General features: G+C 39.2%; 1 protein-coding gene across 1 annotated transcript in view; it reads left to right on the top strand.

The window, feature by feature from the left end:
- The first annotated feature begins 3,289 nt into the window (after nucleotides 1–3,289).
- The window catches only part of LOC109032493 (intermembrane lipid transfer protein VPS13A), a 58,735-nt gene continuing 40,588 nt past the window's right edge, over nucleotides 3,290–21,436 (top strand). Inside the window, exons 1-13 of the mRNA XM_072297051.1 lie at nucleotides 3,290–3,599; nucleotides 6,891–7,033; nucleotides 9,995–10,102; nucleotides 10,885–11,011; nucleotides 12,098–12,269; nucleotides 13,015–13,223; nucleotides 14,773–14,947; nucleotides 15,522–15,650; nucleotides 16,441–16,585; nucleotides 17,878–18,097; nucleotides 18,984–19,205; nucleotides 20,244–20,350; nucleotides 20,681–20,880. Coding sequence (XP_072153152.1) covers nucleotides 6,893–7,033; nucleotides 9,995–10,102; nucleotides 10,885–11,011; nucleotides 12,098–12,269; nucleotides 13,015–13,223; nucleotides 14,773–14,947; nucleotides 15,522–15,650; nucleotides 16,441–16,585; nucleotides 17,878–18,097; nucleotides 18,984–19,205; nucleotides 20,244–20,350; nucleotides 20,681–20,880 — 1,955 coding nt within the window. The 5' untranslated portion in view covers nucleotides 3,290–3,599; nucleotides 6,891–6,892. The remainder of the gene's footprint in view (nucleotides 3,600–6,890; nucleotides 7,034–9,994; nucleotides 10,103–10,884; nucleotides 11,012–12,097; nucleotides 12,270–13,014; nucleotides 13,224–14,772; nucleotides 14,948–15,521; nucleotides 15,651–16,440; nucleotides 16,586–17,877; nucleotides 18,098–18,983; nucleotides 19,206–20,243; nucleotides 20,351–20,680; nucleotides 20,881–21,436) is intronic.

The following is a 21,436-nucleotide window of genomic DNA, read 5'->3' as shown; positions in this document are numbered from 1 at the left end:
CCGATTTTCATGATTTTTGCGGCTATCGACGGGCAATTGTCTCTAGATAAGCCAACTCTTTTCAGATTTTCAAAATATGGCCCAGGTTTTTTTATATTACGTGGTAAAGTTGCGAATTCTCCCATTTAAACAATGTAAATTTATACTTTTTGTCATAGTTCGTTTGAGCGTTCTACCGGGCCGATTTCCAAGTTTTTTGCGGTAATCGACGGATAACTGGCCCTAGATGAGCCCGCTCTATTCAGATTTTGGAAATAGGACCCAGGTTTTTTTATAATCACGTTATAAAAGTGACTGAGTTTACAGAATGCTCCGGTACTGCTACCGCTATGCGCGGGAGGATGCGCAGTGGTCGAGGAGGTTGCGCAGTAGCTGTGTAGCCTGCGCATCAGCTCTACACTTATCTACACAAGATTCGCACCTGCGACCTCATGCCGAGAGGTGGCTGAGTCGTTTAAGACGTCGAATCCATCCTCTGAGAACTCAGTGTGGGTTCGATCCCCGTCTCATGTAAATTAAATTATTACTTGACTTTACCATTGTTCATTGTTTTACTGCAATATTTCATCAAGCAGTCATTCCAAAACGCGTCCTTTTAATTTTAAAGTAATTTTAAGTAAAGTTTAAAATTAAAGTATACCTCATATCGTAATTGTTTAGGGGAAAAATAAAACTAACACTGACAGGAGGGTAAAAATAGGGCCGCGAAGCGCCTTCAGGGGGTTGGGCCGCGTAGCCCCCTAGTTTCTTCCTATTCTTGAGTTTTGGACAATAGTGCACCGCGGGCGGCGGCGCTCATGAAATTCTCCCCTGTGCACAAGCGGTACGGCTTTTCCACCAAGCTGGCTGTGACCAAGTGTTATTTACTACCAATGTGGCTGGATTTTACTTCAGTTCCCTCGTTTAAATGCGGAGATGTTCGGTGTAATACGGTGATACGTGTTTTAGGAATGACGGAGTGACATCCGGAATGGAGATAAAAGATTTTGGCATCTGCGATAAAAATTTGCCCCCCCCCCCCCTCCCCCCACTTTGAACTATAATTGCGGTCAAACAGTGAACTAAACCTAATAAATTAATCGAATTCGTGTTTTTGAAGTTACTATAGGTATGATGCTTTTTCAATTTAGCACGCAGGCAGCCGGGACAAATAGCGATGAGAGGCATGGACATTACGCAACGTCTTCTTCCGACCAGTTGCATTTCGACGGCGTAATGTCCGCAATCACATATCTCGTTTGCGATGTCTGAAAATCTCCGCCTCTATGTTATTTTCTTAAAGGAGAACAAATTGATATCATTTCTTGAAGTTTTTGCAGAATTTTCTTCGCACAAAGAAGAAAAATCACGGCAGTCTTAAAATAAATTATATAGGTATGACAGGAAGTCTGCGACGTCGCAAACCGAGTTAAGTGCGATTGCCGACCTACACCGTCGATTTAGGCTCCATAACTGATAGCTATTTCTGAATTTTCTTTGATCGAAAGTATACCCATACAAATTTATATAACCGTGAAAATATCATTGGAGAAAAAACTGAAAGCTCCTTTCTCCAGACGGTCACCCGGGAACGGCAAGGGGGCCCGAAAAAAATGGATTATCTTGATCATCTTTTCCTACCAGTCTCATTGGCTTCAATCATTAAAAGTGGGGTTTAAACTTATTTTTGAATGGAAAAGGGGGGAAATCGAGCCGCGATTCTCATGGGCACAATCGTAGATACTACAATGTTTGACCCCAGAGATCGACTGTCAACGAGCAAAAAAATTGGCAGTGGAATCTGTGTTCCAAAATACCATAGACCTACAGCCGGCTGTAAGATTTCCAATAGCTTCTATAGCCGGCAACACAATTTCTTATAGCCTTTTATAGCCGATGGCGACTAAGCAACAGCCTGGCGATAAAGTGTATGCTAAACGTTACTAATTACGGATACTAGGACTTAGTGAGTTTTTGGACTACCGCTCTCTTTTTGGGCCGAAGTAGGTATCTTGATTTAATTTGCGAAGAAAAGTTCGGTTCTTCTGAAGGATGCCTAACATTCCTAATATGTTGGAGCGCTTTCAATTTCGTATGATACTGTGCAATACCTCTGGTGTGAAATAGTTGCTTCAAGCGCCACGGTACGCTGCGGCGCGGCGCGGCGGGCGGGCAGCCAGCGCTGAACGCGCATTGGCGCCTGCAAACCTAACAGGGATACTTCACGCATTGCGCAATGCGTGAAGTATCCCTGTTAGGTTTGCAGGCGCCGGTGCGCCGCCGCTCCGCTTTGTATTAGGCTCTAATATGAGACTTTGAAATGTTTGCACACTCTGTATGGATTATTCTCATTTTAATTGATGAAAACAAATATGTAGTAAAGGAAAATATAATGTGCGTATTGTAAATATTAAGGTGATTCCGTACAAACTTAAGGATTTACAAAGCACAAGAATTTCTACTCAATTTCTTATAGCCTTTTATAGCCGATGGCGAAAAAGCAACAGCCAGGCGATACAGTGTAAAACTCGGCGATAGGAACTATAGCCCGGCTGTATAATTTTTTTATCGCTTCGTGTAGCCCGGCCGTATGATTTTTTCCACTTTCTACAGCCAGCTATATGATTTTCTATCGCCCTCTTCAGTCGGCTATAAGAACTCCTATGGTATTTTGAAACGCAGCTCCTATCGCCAATTTTTACCAGGGCGTTTAATGTTACGTTTCGTTTTTACCGAACGGTGATCCATGAAATAAATAAATAAAAACACACCTGCATGGGAGAGCTAATTTGGGAATTTCGCCTATTTAAAGGCTGAAGGACCAAATGAACTGCGTTTAACAGAAAGGAACCAAGCCACATCAGCTATTGCCAAATTTAACTAGGCAATTTAATTTTTTTACGAGGAGACGTTTGTGCGGATTCTTTTGAAAATTTTAAGGAATTCGCTTCGCACTAGGGAGAAAATTCCCTGAAATTTGCATGAATATCTGCACAACCGTTTTCAAGTGAAAAATTAAATCGCCCAGTTAAATTTGGCAATAGCTGATATGGCTTGGTTCCTTTCTGTTTAATGCGATCAAAATATAATTCATGCTGAGGCGGCCCCGTGAGCGAACTCGGAATTCGGAAAGAAGAGCCTCCAAAAAGGGCATGCAGTGCGCGTGGATGCACAGCCTTATCCTTGCGGCTCCTCACGACTCCCACGCTGCCACCGGCTAGCGAGAAACGCGCAAGTACATCAGATTTCAGACCGTGCGTTACGCGGTTCTTGCCGAGTGCGGCAGCTCGCATGGAGCCCGTCCGATCAATAAGGGTGAGAACCCGTGGAAATGGCGCCACAGCAGATATCCCAACGCGCTAGCCCGTATCCCAAAACTTAACTTTTCGTCATAAAATCGCTCAGCGTGCATCTCTCTTCTCAAACTGGGGTTTGTTTTATCTTGACTTCCCGGCTGAATATTATGTCCAACTATTTTGTGCTGATTATTTGTATTCTCGGTAACCTTTTGACATGAGGCTGCATTACTGCAGCGCGGTGGAGTTTCAGTGATAACAGATGGTGATGTAACGATAACGATCGGAAGTGTCCTCTTTATTTCATCTTAAATCCAATCGGAGGTAAGACTTAAGGTTCTCACACTAGTAATTTTTGCGTTGGGGATGAAAGGTGTTTCATGCTGAATATTTCCAATTTGTACCCCCTAAAATGTCATGTAGTAGATACATTGCTGATAACAAGTCCACCGTTCTTATCAGTTGTCAATGGAGGATCGAGCCCTCCATGCAGGGGTTTCAAAATATTCTGTAACTATCGGATTCCCTCAACTCCGCTGCACTGTTCTTGATGCTTTTTTCCCCCATCAAATTGACGTACAAAAATTTCATTCCACTGAAATGTATGATAGGTAATATTACTCAAATGTCAATACCTAACCTCGGTTCAGTAATTTTTTAAACGATTAATTTTAAATTCCCTCCCCTCCTTTCTGGCTGATTATGCGGAGGTCAGTAAATAAATAGGTATTTTTTATAGATGTCATACTATTTACTTTTTAAGAATATTTCGATCTGGACGTTTTTACCAGCAAGGGAAGTTTTCGCTCATATTCCTCACTCAAATTTAAAATTTTAAAATATAACATATGTGAGTTTAATACGCACAAGCTCTTGGTATCAATGGGTTTTGCTGCTGCACACAGTGGTGTCACTCCCCCCCTAGGTACTTGACGAGTTCCCCCCCTATTTCATTACTTTTCACCCCCCCCCTTAAACAGCCGCGAATTTCCAGGGGGCGGCCCCCTCCCCCGACGGGGGTCCGGGGCCTCCCCCGAAAATTTTGAAAATTTGATGCTCTCTAGAAGCAATTTGAGGCTATAGTCAGCAGTTTTGTCTCCGATTCCACTGCAGAAATTTGCGTAGTTTTCGGTGTAAATATATATAATTTTTTTTAAAAAAAAAAAAACTTAGGTAAGGATGAATATTTATGGATGCCTTCTCCATACAGATACATTGAGCAATTTTATTTCCATTACAAAAAATAAATAAGTAAAAAATTATTTCATTCGTGGAATTAAAAGGGTCCCCTCAAAGGTTCATTAAAATCTCCCATTAACGATGCCGGAAGTTTCTCTTTTTATTTTGAATAAAACCTCCCCCCCCCCCAACTTTAGGCTATCCCTTTCCAATCCTTACCGACGACACCCTCCTTAAATTTTATCAGAAGCTATTTCCATGGTCTTCATCTAACATAAATTTGACTAGGCTGCTCCCTTTCCGTAAGCAAGTTCGATCCTAACTCGACTGAGCTCCCCCCCTACCACAACTGAGCCCCCCTTACCTCGACTAAAGGTCCCCTCAACCTTTCGTGAGCTACGTGTAGTAACATTATTATTTTTCTTGACATTAAATGAGCTTTCCTTTTAAAATCCAGAAAATGATGCTTACGATTAGAACTAACAGTAGCAGTGTCTTGCATGTAAATGCCCCCCTTGAAAAAAATAAAAATAAAACAAACGGGCAAGAAAGATGAAGGGATAAGAAAAATCGTGAAGGAGAGAAAAGAAAGAAAAGCGGGGGAGAGAGCAAAATATGGGGGGATGAAGGATCGGGAGAAAAGGAAAATGGGGGGAGAGAATAAGAATAGAGGGGGAACAGGAAAACGAGGGGCGGAGAGAGAACAAAATATGGGGGGAATGAAGGATAGGGGAGAAAAGGAAACTGGGGGAGGGAGAACAAAATATGGGGGGAATGAAGGATAGGGGAGAAAAGGAAACTGGGGGGGGAGAGAACAAAATATGGGGGGAATGAAGGATCGGGGAGAAAAGGAAATGGGGGGGGGGAATAAACGAAGAATAGGGGGGAGAGAACAAAATATGGGGGAATGAAGGATAGAGGCGAAAAGGAAATTGGGGGGGCGAGGAACAGGTGAGGGGGTAGAACAAAATATGGGGGGGAATGAAAGATCGGGGAGAAAAGGAAATGGGGGGGGGAGAAACGAAGAATACGGGGGAACAGGAGAACGGGGGGGGGGGGTGCAGAAAATAAGGAAGATGGGTGGAGAGGAGAATATCTACGAGGGAAAACAGGTAACGCTTTGGCGGATTCACGGTAAAAGTGCCCATTTAAAAAAAAAAAAAAAAAAAAAAAAAAAAAAAAAAGTCACCCCCCCAATTTCAAACTTGACGAGTTGCTCGTCTACAAACATGGCTACTGACACCACTGGCTGCACATAAGGTAATTAAACTTTGAGCTTACTTTGGAACAGTGCTTTAGCGTCGAACATTTTTTCGACGCTAAAGCCCTTTGCTGCCCTTTTTTTTCGCAATGACTAAATGCAAATGAAATCAGCGAGCACATTTCTTTATCACAAGCGGAAAAAATGAAAGCACATGAATTTTTTATCGTCTGGATGCAACTATGCGTACTTAAGCCATGTCTTTGCTGCATTCTCAAAAAATGAAGGCGTCCTGGCCTTCTTAATCTCAACGACTGGCTGTAACAGTTTACACTCAAGAAATGCCTGTGTTAGTTTCATAATCATACGTTAACCAAAATGATCTCAGGTGAGCCAGGCAGCCTTCCTCCAGCGTTGCCAAAGAGTTCGATATGTGGAGACAATATTGGAGAGTATTTTTTTCAAAATTGATACTTGCGGTACAAGTATTATGCAGAAGTGCTTTCAGCAGAAAAAAATTCTCTAAATATGAATTGAAGGGCTTGGAGGCCAAAGCGCATAATAATGCAGTTTTTGCTATTTCCAGAATTAAGTAGGTTTAGGTACTTACTTATGTATTCGAAGTTTCGAAATTACATGGATCCTCATGACAGAGAGAAAGTTCAAACAGACTTTTTGATGCTTGAAAATTGGAATTTGGGAACGAATTTTTCCCAGAATATGGATTAAGACTGGAGTCTCACTTGGAACCATAAACTCCATATCTTTTAAGAAACTGTACATAATTATGGGTCTTGTCCTAAGCCCCTCAATTGATTCAAATCTCAAGCAGCAAGTTTTTTCTTAACACTTTTACAAGAAATACACTTTACTTATCGCCGCGGGAAGTCTGGAAATCGACTACCATATTGATTAAATGACAAAAATACAAGCAACGTCTTTTGAAAAATTGATCGGTCTAAAAAAATACTTATTAATATCTCGTTCAGGAGTCTATTTTCGAACTTCTTGTCGTGCAAGTTTTCGTTTTTTGCGTGGGATTTTGAAGAGAGAAGATGTGACTTTTCGTCTAGTTCAGACGGTCTAATGGCCCACTGTGCGAAAACGTCATTCAGGTATTTACAGGTATTTTCAGGTATTCAGGTTTTTTAGTTTGCATTTATGGTAAGAGCACGATGTCCTTCATTGGGGCGGCGATGAATCAATACAGTGATTGTTCTTATATGTTTGCACAGCCATGTTCAAAGGTGTTGTGGCGACTCTCCTGAATCGCTATTTTGGAAAATACGTCGAAGATCTCGACATTGAGAATTTGAACGTGGGGATTTTCAGCGGCGATGTACAGCTCCAAAACCTCAAACTGAAACCGGAGGCTTTCGTACGTATTTTCACAAATTATTCACATGCATTTATTTCGTTGATATTTAAGTTTGACAGTCACTAATGATGGTGCTGACAAAATTGTGGCATGAGGCCCGGCCCTGGTAAAAATTGGCAGTAGAATCTGTGTTCCAAAATACCATAAACCTAATGCCGGCTGTAAGATTTTCAATAGCTTCTATAGCCGGATGCACAATCTCTATATTATACAGCTACAAGCAAAATCTTGGAAGCACCATTTCTGACGAACTGCCGGACCGATAAGGATGATTTTTACATGTATGTCATCTGTAGTAGATGTAGATGTGCAAGAAATTATGAAACTCCGAACTTTTAATGTTGTAGAGCTTTTAAAGCTCATGTCACTTAAGTCCAATGTTAATAGCGTGAGAGATATGTCGTTTCCGCTAGAAACATCAAGGTGTGGGATTCTACCTGAGTGACTCGAATAAACAATAAAACAATGGAAAAGCTCGTGAAGGGCTCCTCATTCGAAGAGTTGAGGGTCAAGGTTCAAGGTCCAAGGTATAAGGTTTAACTCAATTTTTCCTGCATTCTTCCGGCTTCGATTTGTGACATTGGTCAATTTACTTGATTGCTGAATTTCTATTAATATTTACAGCAGATAAACAGCAGATACAAAGTGAGAAGGCAGGCGCTGCGTCGCGTCGGGACGGACCAAATATTATTAACTCTTAACGGTCGAAATCCGATTTTTTTTTTAAATTAAGTATTTAAAAATAACATAATAAATGGAAATTTCTCCAGTAAGTGGACTGTGAAATTATGTACATCCAGCTGCTCCTCATCATTTACAAATCTGAGTGTTTACGTCAAAAATTTTGAAATCGATGCAGCTCGAACACAAAATGGTGTATTAAAATGGAAGAACATGTTTGCCTATACATATGTGTATAGGGCCCGCGAAGCGGGCCTGAGGGCGCGAGGCGCCCTCCCGGGGGTTGGGCCGCGTAGCGGTCAGGGGGCAGGCCCCCTAGTTTCTTATAGCCTTTTATAGCCGATGGCGATTAAGCAACAGCCAGGCGATAAAGTGTATGCTAAATGTCACTAATAACGGATGCTAGGACTTATTGAGTTTTTGGACTACCGCTCTATTTTTGGGCCGTAGTATCTTGATTTATTTTGCGCGGAAAGCTGCGTACTTTTGAAGGATGCCTGCCATTCCTAATATGTTGGAGCTCCTTCAATTTCGTATGATACTATGTGCAATACCTCTGGTGTGAAATAGTTGCTTCAAGCGCCGCCGTGGCACGCTGCGGCGCGGCGCGCGGCGGGCAGATAGCAAGCGAGAAAAGCGCATTAGCGCCTACAAACCTAACAGGGATACTTCAAGCATTGCGCAATGCGTGAAGTATCCCTGTTAGGTTTGTAGGCGCTAGTGCGCGCTTAACTCTGGCAGCACGCCGCTCCGCTCTGTGTTAGGCTCCAATATATAATCTCGCGGAGTCAGCGTTTTTCAACCCATGATTTTAAAATGTTTGCACATCCTCTATGGATTGTTCTCATTTTAATTGATGAAAAAAATATGTATTAAAGGAAAATATAATGTGTGTTTTGTATATATTATGGTGGTTTCGTATCAAAATTAATGATTTCCAAAGCGTACGAATTTCTACACAATTTCTTATAGCCGATGGCGATAAAGTGTAAAGCCCGGCGATAGGAGCTATAGCTCGGCTGTATACTTTTTTTATCGCTTCGTATAGCCCGGCTATATGATTTGCTTCGCTTTCTACAGCCAGCTATACGATTTTCTATTGCCTTCTTTAGCCGGCTATAAGAATTCCTATGGTATTTTGAAACGCAGCTCCTATCGCCAATTTTTACCAGGGGCATTACGTTAAAAACTTAGGGTGACATAAAGTTATGTAATACTTTAAAATATTTACGTGAAACTTGAAATTTTACAAGTTTTACGAGGAATAAAGCCGAGGATTATCCGAGAAGTTAGACGTTTGGGAGAAAAATTCATAGTTTGAAAATTCAGAAAAATTTGTGACGTAAATTTTTTCACGAGTTTCCGAATCAAAATTTTAGATGAACGAGGAAAAAATTATCTAGCTTTCAAAATAAGGAACAGGATTCATGCGCGAGATTTTGCTCGGGCATTTTCTTGCGAGGGTAAGAGACAATATATATTAGCCTAAATGAGAAATATTATTTAAATTAAATCATGTCGTTGTCTCTTTTTGAAAAAAAAGAAGTCATAAAACTAAAAATCCGTACGCGGATCGAAGAACGCTCCGATCCCCGCGGATTTTCAAAATTTCCAATATTTTATTTTCCAGATAGAGAGCGTACCTATGAAAACTTAAGTACTTGCTTAAAATATTCATAAGAGTATATTTTCACGAAGATAGTGAAAAGTACGTGAGTTTCCCAAAAATGAATTCGAGCAGTTTTCCGCTTAAAAATATAGGCACAGTATGACAGGAACTCTGCAACGCGGTGAAGCGGAAGTCATGTTTTCTTTTTGTTAGACACAAACAAAGATTGACACAAAGCCGGGAGAATAAATGGACCACATTTTGCAATTAGGAACTATAAATTTTTGCTCTTCTGGGAAAAACACTTATGTGCATAGGGAAACTAATGGCACATAAACCGGGCCTGAATTTATTTTAAAATTGCTAAATATAAAATGGATGAGCATGTCGCATTCTTGCCTTGGGTGGTAGACGTCAAACTGCAATGCTCGCATCACCCTAAAATTTCCAGGTAAAAATAACAAACCAATAAATGTATTTAAAAATCCTCTTTTCCGGACAGAATTATTGTGAACGAGCAAGTGATCACATAAAAGAAAAAATGTATGAAATGACATTACTAAGTGCTGAGATTTTGTCACTCAAACGAATCAAAGCGTTCTCCTTGAATTATAAGATGGCAGTATTTGTAGGATAGGACCTTAATAACCATTTTCTTTGTTTCAACTCAGTATGAGCTGGAATTACCGATTGAAGTGAAGGTCGGACTCATCGAGAAAGTGTCCGTCAATATACCGTGGACTGGGTTCCAGACGAGTTCAATTAAAGTACTAATAGAGGTAAGTAATAGTTTACCGCAAAATTGAACTTTTTTTTAGCTTTTCTCTCCTTTGAACAATTTAGCTCATTGATTACCCAAAATTGCACCCCTAGCCAGAAGGCTAGAGCAGTATCAAAAATCGTCAGGCCGGCCAGGTTGGCCTAGTGGTCAGCGCGTTGACTCTAGGTCAATAGGTCCCGGGTTCGAATCCCGGTGGTGGCTTCTAATTTTCACGCAATCGACGAGTAGATCTGCTGAAACAGATTCTCCTCGGCCCTAATCCCTGAAAATTGGAAAAGCCTGAAGCGCATGGAGATCCCACGATGTCTACGGACACTAAACATTGTCTAAAGTTGGCTGAAGATGCTAGACACGAAGCCATTAAACCAGCAGAAAAAAAAGAAGAAAAAAGTATCGTCAGTATTAACTGTCGGTATTTTTTAATTTGTACTATATTATTTCATAAGCAGTCAAACTCCTTCTTGCGCGATTGATTTTTTGAACAATTTTATTTGTGGTGAATTCATTATTTTTTTTACTGTCGTTTTTTGTTTCATCGACATCTGTTGGTTTTACATTTCGACGGCATCAGTCCGCAATCACATGCGTCGTTTGCGATGTCTGAACATTTCCGCCTCTATGTTATTTTTTTAAAGAATTACAAATTCACATCATTCCTTGAAGTTTAAGCAGAATTTTCTTCGCACAGAGAAGAAAAATCACGGCAGGAGGGCACCTATTTCAAATGTTGAATCCCTTCTGATAAACTGTTTAATGAAATTTCATTTCGTTCATGCACAGGGTGTTTACATAATCGTCGGACCTGTGACGGACAGACCTTACGACTCTGAAAAGGATAAAAGGTTGCTACGGGCCTTTAAAAGACGGAAGATAGAACTCCTTGAGGATGAAAATCTACTTGGAACAGGTACGAAATTATAGCACTGTTCAGCTTACGACTGGATTTAAGGTCATCGAGGCTGCGGCCAAGGGCGGTAAATTTTAGGGGGTGGAAAAAAATGTGGGAAGAAAAAAAAATGATGGGGCCCGCAGTGGATCGAGTCAATGGGGGAGGACGGACAAAATTTGGAAACTTTAGAAGCGCATAACTCCGTTCATGCAGAACTTTGAGGTTTTAAATGAGGTACCATCGGTTTTATCGTGAAATTTCCTTCTAGGAGCACTTCTAAAAATTTAAAATGTAACGAATTTAACATCGAAATTCGAAATTTTAGTTAAAAATTTCATGTCCGACTTCTCTTATTGACTCGATCCATTGTGCGGCGCGGGAACGTTGCGTCATTCGTTGCAAATAGTGACAAATGAAGCGATGTTTCCAATTTTCGACACTCGCCATTGATTAGTTAAAACAGAGGATATGGAGGGATAGACAACAGATCGTTTGGAAGAGCTTCATCATTTCCCCGCGTTTTTTTAACTTTTGAAATGCTCCTTCATTTTTCTAGTCTAAGTTTTTCAGGCGAAAGAACGCAACCTCATTCCAAGGTTGCCAAATTGGCTGAGGCTATTCAATATTTTACAGGAATATGCATAGGGAATATGACTTAAATTTTTTGATTAAAATTCCACTAATTTTTGCGCGCAATCGGAGAAAAATGGTGTGATTTGCAGGTACGAATGCCTATCAGAGGGCTGATTATCGGACATTGATAGACAAAGGAAAAACGAAGTATCGCAGTCCTACTGGTTAAAACAAGTGGGTTTTTTTAGACGAAGGGGAAAATTATAGAATAACCGTGGGGTCACTCGGGGGTTGCAGTCAATGAGTCTATTACTTACTTCCTCTGTCGACTGCAACCACCTACCTCTACGAATAGGATCACCCCATTTTCCCTGTTTGTTTGATTTTTATCAATTGCAAAAATCAGCACGCAATTTTCTGATGCAAACACAATCGATGTTGTAACGTCCTCCCATCCGAGGAACGACGTATTTTGCCAGGATTTTAAAGCAAAATCACTCATTAATAACATAATTTCTGATATTTTTTCAGACGCACCGGAAACCAAAAATTTCCTCGAGAACCTGATAACAACCATAATGAATAATCTGCAGATATCAGTTCACAACGTGCACGTCAGATACGAGGACTCCGGCTCAAGTATCGAATATCCGTTAGCCGTGGGAATATGCCTGCAAAGTTTTTCAATACAAACCACCAACAGGTAGGCTTGTCATCCTATGAATTCTTTGCTCTTGACGTAAAAGAGAATGAAAGGACTTGAATTTTAAATGCTCCTTATTGACCAGATCAATCAATGAGGCTTCCTAGTTTGAAGTGGGGGTTTATTCAGAGGAGAAATTCAAATTTAAATATTAGAGCCGAACACAGAGCGGAGCGGCGCGTGGCACGCTGCGGCGCGGCTGGCAGATAGCCAAGCGCATTAGCGCCTACAAACCTAACGGGATACTTCACGCATTGCGTAATGTGTGAAGTATCCCTGTTAGGTTTGTAGGCGCCAGTGTGCGTGCCGCGCTGGGCATCTCGCCCGCCGCACGGTGGGTCGAGTCAATAGGAGAGGTCGGACAAATTTTAGAAACTTTAAACGCTTATAACTGCGTTTATTCCAAATTTTGAAATTCTAAATATGGCTCCATTGGTTTCCGCGTGAATTTTTCTTCCAGAGGCATCTAATAAAGTTTAAAATGTGGCAAAATAAACATCAAAATTTGCGGTTTAGGTCAAAAATTTGATGTCCGACTTTTCTGATTGACTCGATCTACTGTGCGCCGCGGCGCGGCTCTCCGCGGCCTCTCCTGACACGGCTTCTGGACGGGCTCCGAAGTGTGTATAATTTAGACTTTTTTAAGCCCTTTTTTCGTGTTTTTTCCGAGTTTTTCTTTCTTAAAACAACCCAAACCCTTTTTAAATTCATTTTCTTTAGAAATGGTTTTTATTTATTTTTTCAGTAAGTGGAAACCAACTGTTCCCGATTCGCAGTCCTCGGCCGTGTATCAGCTAATTAGGATAGAGTCATTCTCAGTCTATTGTAATCCGACTTGCTCCAAACTAGTGTCTCAGACGGAGGATCTGGAGAACTTGCCGTTTCACGTCTGGTGCAATAGCTTGAGACAAGGGCTCGAAAGTTTCAGCGTCGAGGATGAAAAGTTGGATCTCAGTAAGTTTCAGCGTTAATTTTGATTCCTCCTCGGCATGTCCTCTCTCCTGTTCAGTTGTTTTTCAAGCTCTGGGTAAGGACTACCGACTAAGACTGAAAACTAAGAATCCTTCCTTAGAGCCTTGTACAGAGTTAATATCGTAATTCGTCACCTTCCGGCCAAAGTATCACAAGCGCCATGCAACGTTTAAAAAGTTCCGCCGCCATTTTATTTTTTTACAGAGAAAGTGTTCAACGAAACTGTCCGAAAATTTCGCTGAATTTTATTTGTGGCGACAAAAAAATTAAAGTGAAATTTTCAAACAGATTCAACCAAAAATTTCTCTGTAAAAAAGTAAAATGGCGGCGAAAATTTTTAAATGTCGTATGATGCGTGGGATTCGGCCGGAAGGTGACGATATTTCGAGGATATCCTTACAGAATCAGCATAGAGTACATCGACGGTGTCAGTCGGCAATTACATAACTCGTTTGAGGTGTCTGAAAATCTCCGCCTCTATGTTATTTTTTTAAAGGAGAACAAATTGACATCATTCCTTGCAGTTTTTGCAGAATTTTCTTCGCCCAGGGAGGAAAAATCACGGCAGTTTTAGAGAATTGCGGTTGAGTAGTTTTCCGTTTAAAAAATAAAGTATGACAGGAAGTCTGCGACGTCGCAAACCGAGTTATGTGATTGCCGACTTACACCATCGACATAGAGTCGTGACTTAAATGGGAGAGCTGGCGCCACTTTTAAGCATTTTTTTCCATGTCCCGAATTCCGAGACTCCTGTGTCACGCCGGGTCACTTTTTCGATAAATAATCGATTGTTTTCGATACACAGGGACTCGGCCATATGATGAAAACAAAGAGGATAGGAATCACTACCGACGTATTTTACATCGCCATTTTGAACCGAAAATGTATCGAAAAATCGACCGAAGCTCACCGCACACCGGGCTCGGAACTCGTGCAGAACATGGCGCCAGCCCTCCCATTTACATTACGACTCGATGTACTTGATCATGTCAAAATATTTGGAAAATAGTTTAACAATAATAAAATAAAATGCATTTTGTAAGGGTATTTTGTCATGGTTTTCCAATAATATTCTCAGCTCATTCTTACAAAGAGTAAGTATCCCGTTTGCTTTTCTATCTCTGCATTGAAGTCTCTTCACCGTTGAACGGGGCTACGTAATCGACCGTTAGAAGGCGCTCTAGGAACTGTACTTGTTACAGAAGACTACTTACTTACAGAAGTCTTAGAAAATACAAATTGAAGAAAAGTGGCAAAATAGGTATACAAGAAGTCAGTCGATGGATTCTGGCGAGTCTTAGGCGAAGAATTTGTAAAAGCGTAGAGAAACTCGTCAAAAATAAAAAGTGCACGCAATGCCGTATATGCTCGTAAAAAAATATGAAAAGAGAGTAATACAATCATTACAAACAAAAAATATTAATACAGGTTCTCTGCAATTTTATAAATTTAAAGAAGAAGAGAGTGGATTCTATTACAGGTTTGGATTGCATGAAATATGTCATTTCCTTATTTTGATCTTGCTTTTCAGTAATCAAACCCATCTCTGGCAAGATTAAACTCATCGTAAATAAATCAAAGGAGGGCATGGTTCCAAAATTGCTTGTCGATTTCGTTATTCAAGATGCTGCGATCCAATGCTCAAAGTTCCAGTATGTTTCCATTTTAGAGATGATGGAATCTTTTCATAGGATCAATATCAACAGGTATGTTGAGTTTTTTTTTTCAGATAGGTCTGTTTAAAAAATGAAAAGTACCTAGGAAACCTATGAAAGAGGGGAAATTGAGTGTTGGGACCTTGAAAAAAGTGCCAAGAGGGTGAGATTGTTTCCTCCTCAGTTATCATATGAAAAACGGATTAAAATTGACTTATAATTTTACTAAAACTTACCCGAATGTACATTTCTCCTTAAGATTTTCGGTGATAATTATCTCGATTAAACGAGAAGACGTTCCTAGAAAATTTAAAGAGAGACCATTGATTAGATCTCTTGCAAGAAAATAAAACAAGGAGCGGAGATTTCAAACGTGGCAATCATAGAAACGCATATTTCGACTTAATAGCCATTGATATCTTGAAATCAATAACTTCTAAGTGACTATTTGTTACCCCATTGAGAAGTCGCGTTTTCAAGAGAGGTTTTGGTAAAAGATCATCTTTCACGAAGGGAAGATGCACCATTTAGCTGGGATTGAAATTAGAGCGTCCCTGCTTCAGATGGCATGAGTGTAGTTCGAGAACCTCCTCGTATTTTTAATATTCTTGTTTTCCTATTCCAGAAAATACAGAATTTTTCATCCTTATGTGCCTGTTAGTAAGAACACTAAACAATGGTGGAATTATGCCTTCAAATCTGTGGTAGAAGCTCAGATCAGACCGTACACGTGGCATCATATCAAACAGCATAGGTAAACTGACCCGTATATATGTTTAAGGGTACTTTTTGCAGCGGGCCGATTATTGAAATTTAAACCAGCCCGATAAGACATCGAATCGCGATATATTGCACGGTTAAGATAGGGCTATGTCTTGTCGTAAGCGGCGACATAGAGTCGATGACATTTCAATAATCGCCCTGCTGGTGTGAATTTTGCATATTCACCATATATGATGAGTCTCTCACTGTTGCTCGAGAGAGAATACAGTTGAGCTAGAAGTTGAGACGACCAAAAGTCACTATTCAATAACAGTGGATGGTACTGATTGAAATAAGAAGAGGAGAAACTCGATGTATCTCGATGAAGTCGCCACAAGGAAAGCTACGATTGGCTGTCAACCGAAATTTATAGTGACTAATCGAATGTGCGATATTAGTGGAAAAACAAACATTTTTTTATATAAAAATGACCATGAATTTTTCTTGGTCTTTTTCATATCTTATTCCCTAATGTAAAATAATAAGAATACCCGACGCATCACGTCTGAGGCGCAAAGCGCCTCGGGGAGTTCGACTGCAAAGCAGTCAGGGGGCGTAATCATCTAGCATTGAAAATATTCTCAGAAATTTAAAATGAAATATTTTTGCTCGCCCCCTTTTAAAAAATGAAACGCACCTAAGTAATTCAGTGATTTTTAAATGTTGCAACGTTACGGCGCGGCGTTACGCATTTCCAGACTGCAGATAACCCTTCTACTTAACCCCTTCCACCATCAAACATGAATGCTCAATCCATAATTCTGAGAAATCTTGATTTTCAGGCTCAACTATCGTAACTATAGGGATGTTTACAAAAAGACGCTATTGGAACCCACTAATTCTGAGCTTAAACTAGATTTACAAATTTTAGAGGACACTCTCTCCATCACTGACATCATCATTGCCAGAGAGCACGCCAAAATACTCGTGAGTATGATCGAGAGTATTCAATATATCTGACATTATAATTTATTGGGCGTAAAGATAAAACTTACTTAGGCGATCAGTTATATTTGCAAGGTGGAAACAGTCGCACGATTTTGGCGACATGGAATGCTCGTGGTTCCTTTTTGCAAAATTTAGTCCATATAATGATCTTGCATAGAAAGCAAACATTTATTCCTTTCCTTTTGAAATTAATTTTCTTATTTGATTTTCAGGCATGGGTTTAATGGGGAGCGAGAGAGTGAAAGGGCAGAAAATGAATTTTTTTCCTTGTCGCAGTCAAATATTTCTACAGCTTCATGGTTTCAGAATTTTTGAAATTATAGCTTAACTCAAGAATTGCATTTATGTCTAGATTTTAAATAACATCTCAAGACAAGATAACATCGGAAGTACAATAATCAAGATTCGCACGCTTTTCACCCAGCCGCAGAATTGAATTTCGCGGCAAATTTTTGAATTTTTTTAGCAGCCAAGGAACTGATTGGTCCATGAAAGTGTTGGCGGGAACTTTAGGCGGGAAAACGATCTGAATATTTAGAGACTTTAAGGTTATGTTTATGTTTACAAGTCAGATTTTATTAATTCTCGACGAACTCGGATTATACTTACAGTTGTCTCAAATTATAATCTCAGTCATTAAACTTCATATTCAAGTGTTTCCGTGATGTTTTCAAACACGTTTCGACTTATTCATTCCTTATGGAGTTTTATAATGTCAATGAAAAGGTTATTGGATTGGACCTGACTACAATGAGGATGACTTCATGTGATTCCCAACAATACCAGAGGGTACTATGATTACTCTTATATGGATTGAAGTATGTATGTTTCTTTTAAACGGTACAGATTTATAACTAGCATCTATATATAAGGATCATTTGCACGATAATGCGGTAGCCTAAATCGTCCTCTTACCGAAAATTCTGCCAGTTAACAGAAAACTTTCCAAGAGAACAAACGCTAAGAAACAACTAGTGGTCAGTTATTCCACATACCTCTAAATTTTTTGACAGGAGTCTAGTTTATGACTCATTACCTCTAAATTCTGTTGCAAATCCTCCAAAGCCAATAAATATCAAGTTGCCACAGACAAATGGATTTGAGAGTGTTATTTTTACCTGTCCGTTGCTGAAGGCTACTATACCTAATCATGTTGTATGTTTCTTTTGCGAGTGTGTTTTTCAAGAGGTATAAAGGGCCTCCAGTATCACCTCTTAAAAATAAACTCATTCTACCACTACTAATTGTTTACCTTTTCTTTTTTCTCACAGCTCAGAAAAGAATTCCCAGAAAGAGTCGCAGTGTTAGAGAAAGGGAAAAAAAGCTGGCTCACGCACGATACAAAAACATTTTCTGAATTGGTTGTGCTTTCTGAGAAAGGGAGAGGACTATGGAGTCAGCTCTCAACGGTGGAGAAAACAACCCTTTTTGATGCCATAGGTTATTCTGAGAAAGCTACGGTTGATACAATTGAGTCGGAGAAATATGTAGGTGGGTATCAGAGTGTTTTCTAAATTATGGCATGCTTTCGAAAAGTGGTAGGCAAAAGGTGGTGTCAGTGACTGTCTATAGGTGTCATTGAAGGGTTGAAACACAAATACATTGTTTAATTTAAACGACCTAGACCTGCCTGAAGCCAATCAACTATACCATATGACTCTAATAAAGTAATAAATTGAGCTGCTCTCTCAACTCGGCCTGCCTCTTGCCACTTTTTGCCGCATGGCCCCTGGGACTGAAACAATTTGGAGAAAAGCCCAATAAGTTTAATAAATTTATGCAACCCAATTATACATTCCTCAGTTTTTCTTTTCTTTTAGTTTCCTTCTGGTTTATCATGAGCAATTCAAGCCATGCAATTACATGCATGATGATTGAACAGAATAATGGTGTTCTGGTGGTGGTCTTTTTTAGTGATCTGACAAAATTTTTAAACTTCAGGGGAAAATTGTAGGAGCTCAAATTTCATGGTAACTTCTTTCCTTCTTAGCCTGCGGCAAGATCTAAAGCTGAACATCGACGGTGTATGTTGGCAATCACATAACTCGGTTTGCAATGTCGTAGACTTCCTGCCATACATCATTTTTTAAACGGAAAACTACTCAACGGCAATTCTTTGAAACTGCCGTGATTTTTCTTCTCTGTGCAAGGAAAATTCTGCAAAAACTTCAAGGAATGGTGTCAATTTGTTTTCCTTTAAAAAAATATCTTAGAGGCGGAGATTTTCAGACATCACAAACGAGACATGTGATTGTGGATTTACGCTATCGATATGTTCATTCGTCATGACTCCCATTCTCATTAGTTTTTTCTAGTTTTTTCTAAATCAATAGTTTTTTTGCAGTACCTAATCCAATCTTTTTTGTTTTTTTTGCAGAGCATAAATTCAATTTTACCATTGCAAACTTCAGTGTTAGTTTGATCAATCGAGGGAATGAAATCCTTGTCCTCACACTAACACATTTTCTTGTAAGCTTGGAAGTTAGACCTGCTGTGAATGCTTTCAAGCTTTCTACTAGAACTGACAACTTAATGGTGGAAGGTGTATCCATAGAAAAGGACTTAGTCCCTGTTGTAACATCAGAAAACCTCTTCTCAGGTGAACATCCATTTTATAAGTATTTTGTTTCTTGTTTTAGGAGATTGAGCAATGGCTCTATAATTGCTCTTGAACGAAGCCCCCCCCCCCCCCCCAACTTCTTTTAGGAGGGCCCCTGATGAAAAGTATGTATATGTATTTCAGTATCCTAACTTTTTAGTTTCCTCAAGAAGTGAACCATTGCATTATTTTTGTACAGCCCATGTATATATAAAAATTGCCTCTTTTACAAGTCAATCATACTAGGAGAAAGTAATGAGGCAGTTACACGTTGTCTATCTCATTAAACCAATATTTCACACTTGAATCAAATTGAATTATTAATCAAGCATAACAAAAAAGAGAGACATGTGTTTTCAAGCCTCTCATTTGATAAAATTTTAGCTGAGGAAAAAACTTTCAAAATTGCGATTTGAAAGTTTTCAGTTGAAATATAGAAGTTTTCATGAATCCAACTTCATTTAAATAGAAAAATATCACATCAGCAGTTTTTGTGACAAGTTGAAGAATTGTCCCACTCAGCTGTCCATGTTCGACATTATTTTGCGTTTCGAAGTCATGTTGTCCTCCTGCAATTTAGTATTAATGGTTTCTACCTTGTTTCCTTCACTTTTTTGTTCTCTTAGGCGTTTGGATAATGATACATTTTACATTAGAATTAATAGCATGATTGGCTTCAAGCAGTATGTTGATAAATATGTAAGAACTGCAGTTGTTCAGTTGTGTTGTTTCCATTTGATCTGTGGTGGTTGAAATTTGAATCCATGGGTTGAACTGGTTTGGTGTGGTGCCACAAGAAGCGAGCCAAGGAGAAACGCTCAATTTTATTACCTAACTTTAACTTTTATTTTCTTGCTCCTTGAAAGTCAAAGAGCTTCTCAGAGCTTGGAAATGTATTTCTCTATTAATTTTTGCAAGAAATATCTATCAGTCCAGCCAATTTTGGCATCTTGCAACTGTCTCATCGCAGGTATATTGTTATTCTTTCATTAGATTCTTCTCTTCTGGTAAAGCATCCATCCTCTTGTCTTTTTGTAGGTCATTCGGGATCAAATTTTCTGGCATTGGATTTTCAGAAGAATCCATTAAACGCAGATTATGAAGTTACTTTGGTACTAGGAGCTACTGAAGTTTTTTATAATGAGGTACTGAAGACATATTTTTCTTAAGAAAATATATACGTTTTATCAAGATAAAGTTGCTCAATGTGCAGGCTTAATCAAATAATCTTTCATGTTTAAGTTGAGTAATTCTCAAAAAAAAAAAATTAAGAGTTAAGTCATAATCCCAAGTCCATTTTGTAATCAAATCAAGGTGAACCAAATAGTTTCAAGTATTTAACCAAAGAATTTCAGATGGAATATAAATGGAAACAGTATTTGAAGAAGTTTAACCAAGTGTTTGGATGGGTATCAAAGTTCGATCAGTATATAATGACCAAGATTAATTTTTAATGTGCATTCATTTTTTTCCAGTTTGTAATAGCAGAACTTATGAATTTCATCCAAGCTCCTATGATAGATTTGAAATCAGCAATTCAAATTAAGTTTGAGAGGGTGTCAAAAGTTCTCCTTTCCCTAACAAAGAAAGTTTTAGGAAGACAGGAAACGGTTCAACTCAATTTAGATTTACAATTGCCATATCTAATCCTACCAGAGTTTGGCTCTGCTCAGAAGTAAGTCTTATCATTTGATTAAGTAAAAATTCTCATTTTTTAAATTCGTACCTTGTCTAGTGGTCCATTTATGAATGTATTCAAATAATTTATTTTTTACATCTGTGGCCATCCACAGAAAAAGGCGCCTTATTCTACAGACACAAATGGGGCAGTTGCACTGGTAACAGAATCGTGTTTTGATGCTTGATTATTGTTGATTAGCTAACAATGAGAAGATCTGTTCAAACAGAAATTTTCTATTGAATTGAATATTAACTGGAGATATAGTCCTTTAAAAAGTCGGGTTTTTGATGTTATCCACCACGGTAGTGCATAACACGGTATGTACTACCACGGTGGATGACATCTTAAATTGAGTTTTTAACGTGCGATATCTCGGTTAATATTCAACGTAGAAAGATTCTGTTTGGACAGATCTTATTATTTTTAGTTGATCTGCAAGAATAAAGCATCATAACATGATTCAGTGACCTGCACAACTGGCCCATTCTTCTGAGGCATGTTAAAAAATCAGAATTTGAGTTTCTGATATAAAAAGATTCTCTTAGTACAT

The sequence above is a fragment of the Bemisia tabaci genome, chromosome 2 (assembly GCF_918797505.1).
Source record: "Bemisia tabaci chromosome 2, PGI_BMITA_v3".
In the NCBI taxonomy this organism is placed as follows: domain Eukaryota; kingdom Metazoa; phylum Arthropoda; class Insecta; order Hemiptera; family Aleyrodidae; genus Bemisia; species Bemisia tabaci.
The sequence above is the reverse complement of the archived record's forward strand: the minus strand, read 5'-3'. Positions and strand labels throughout refer to the sequence as shown.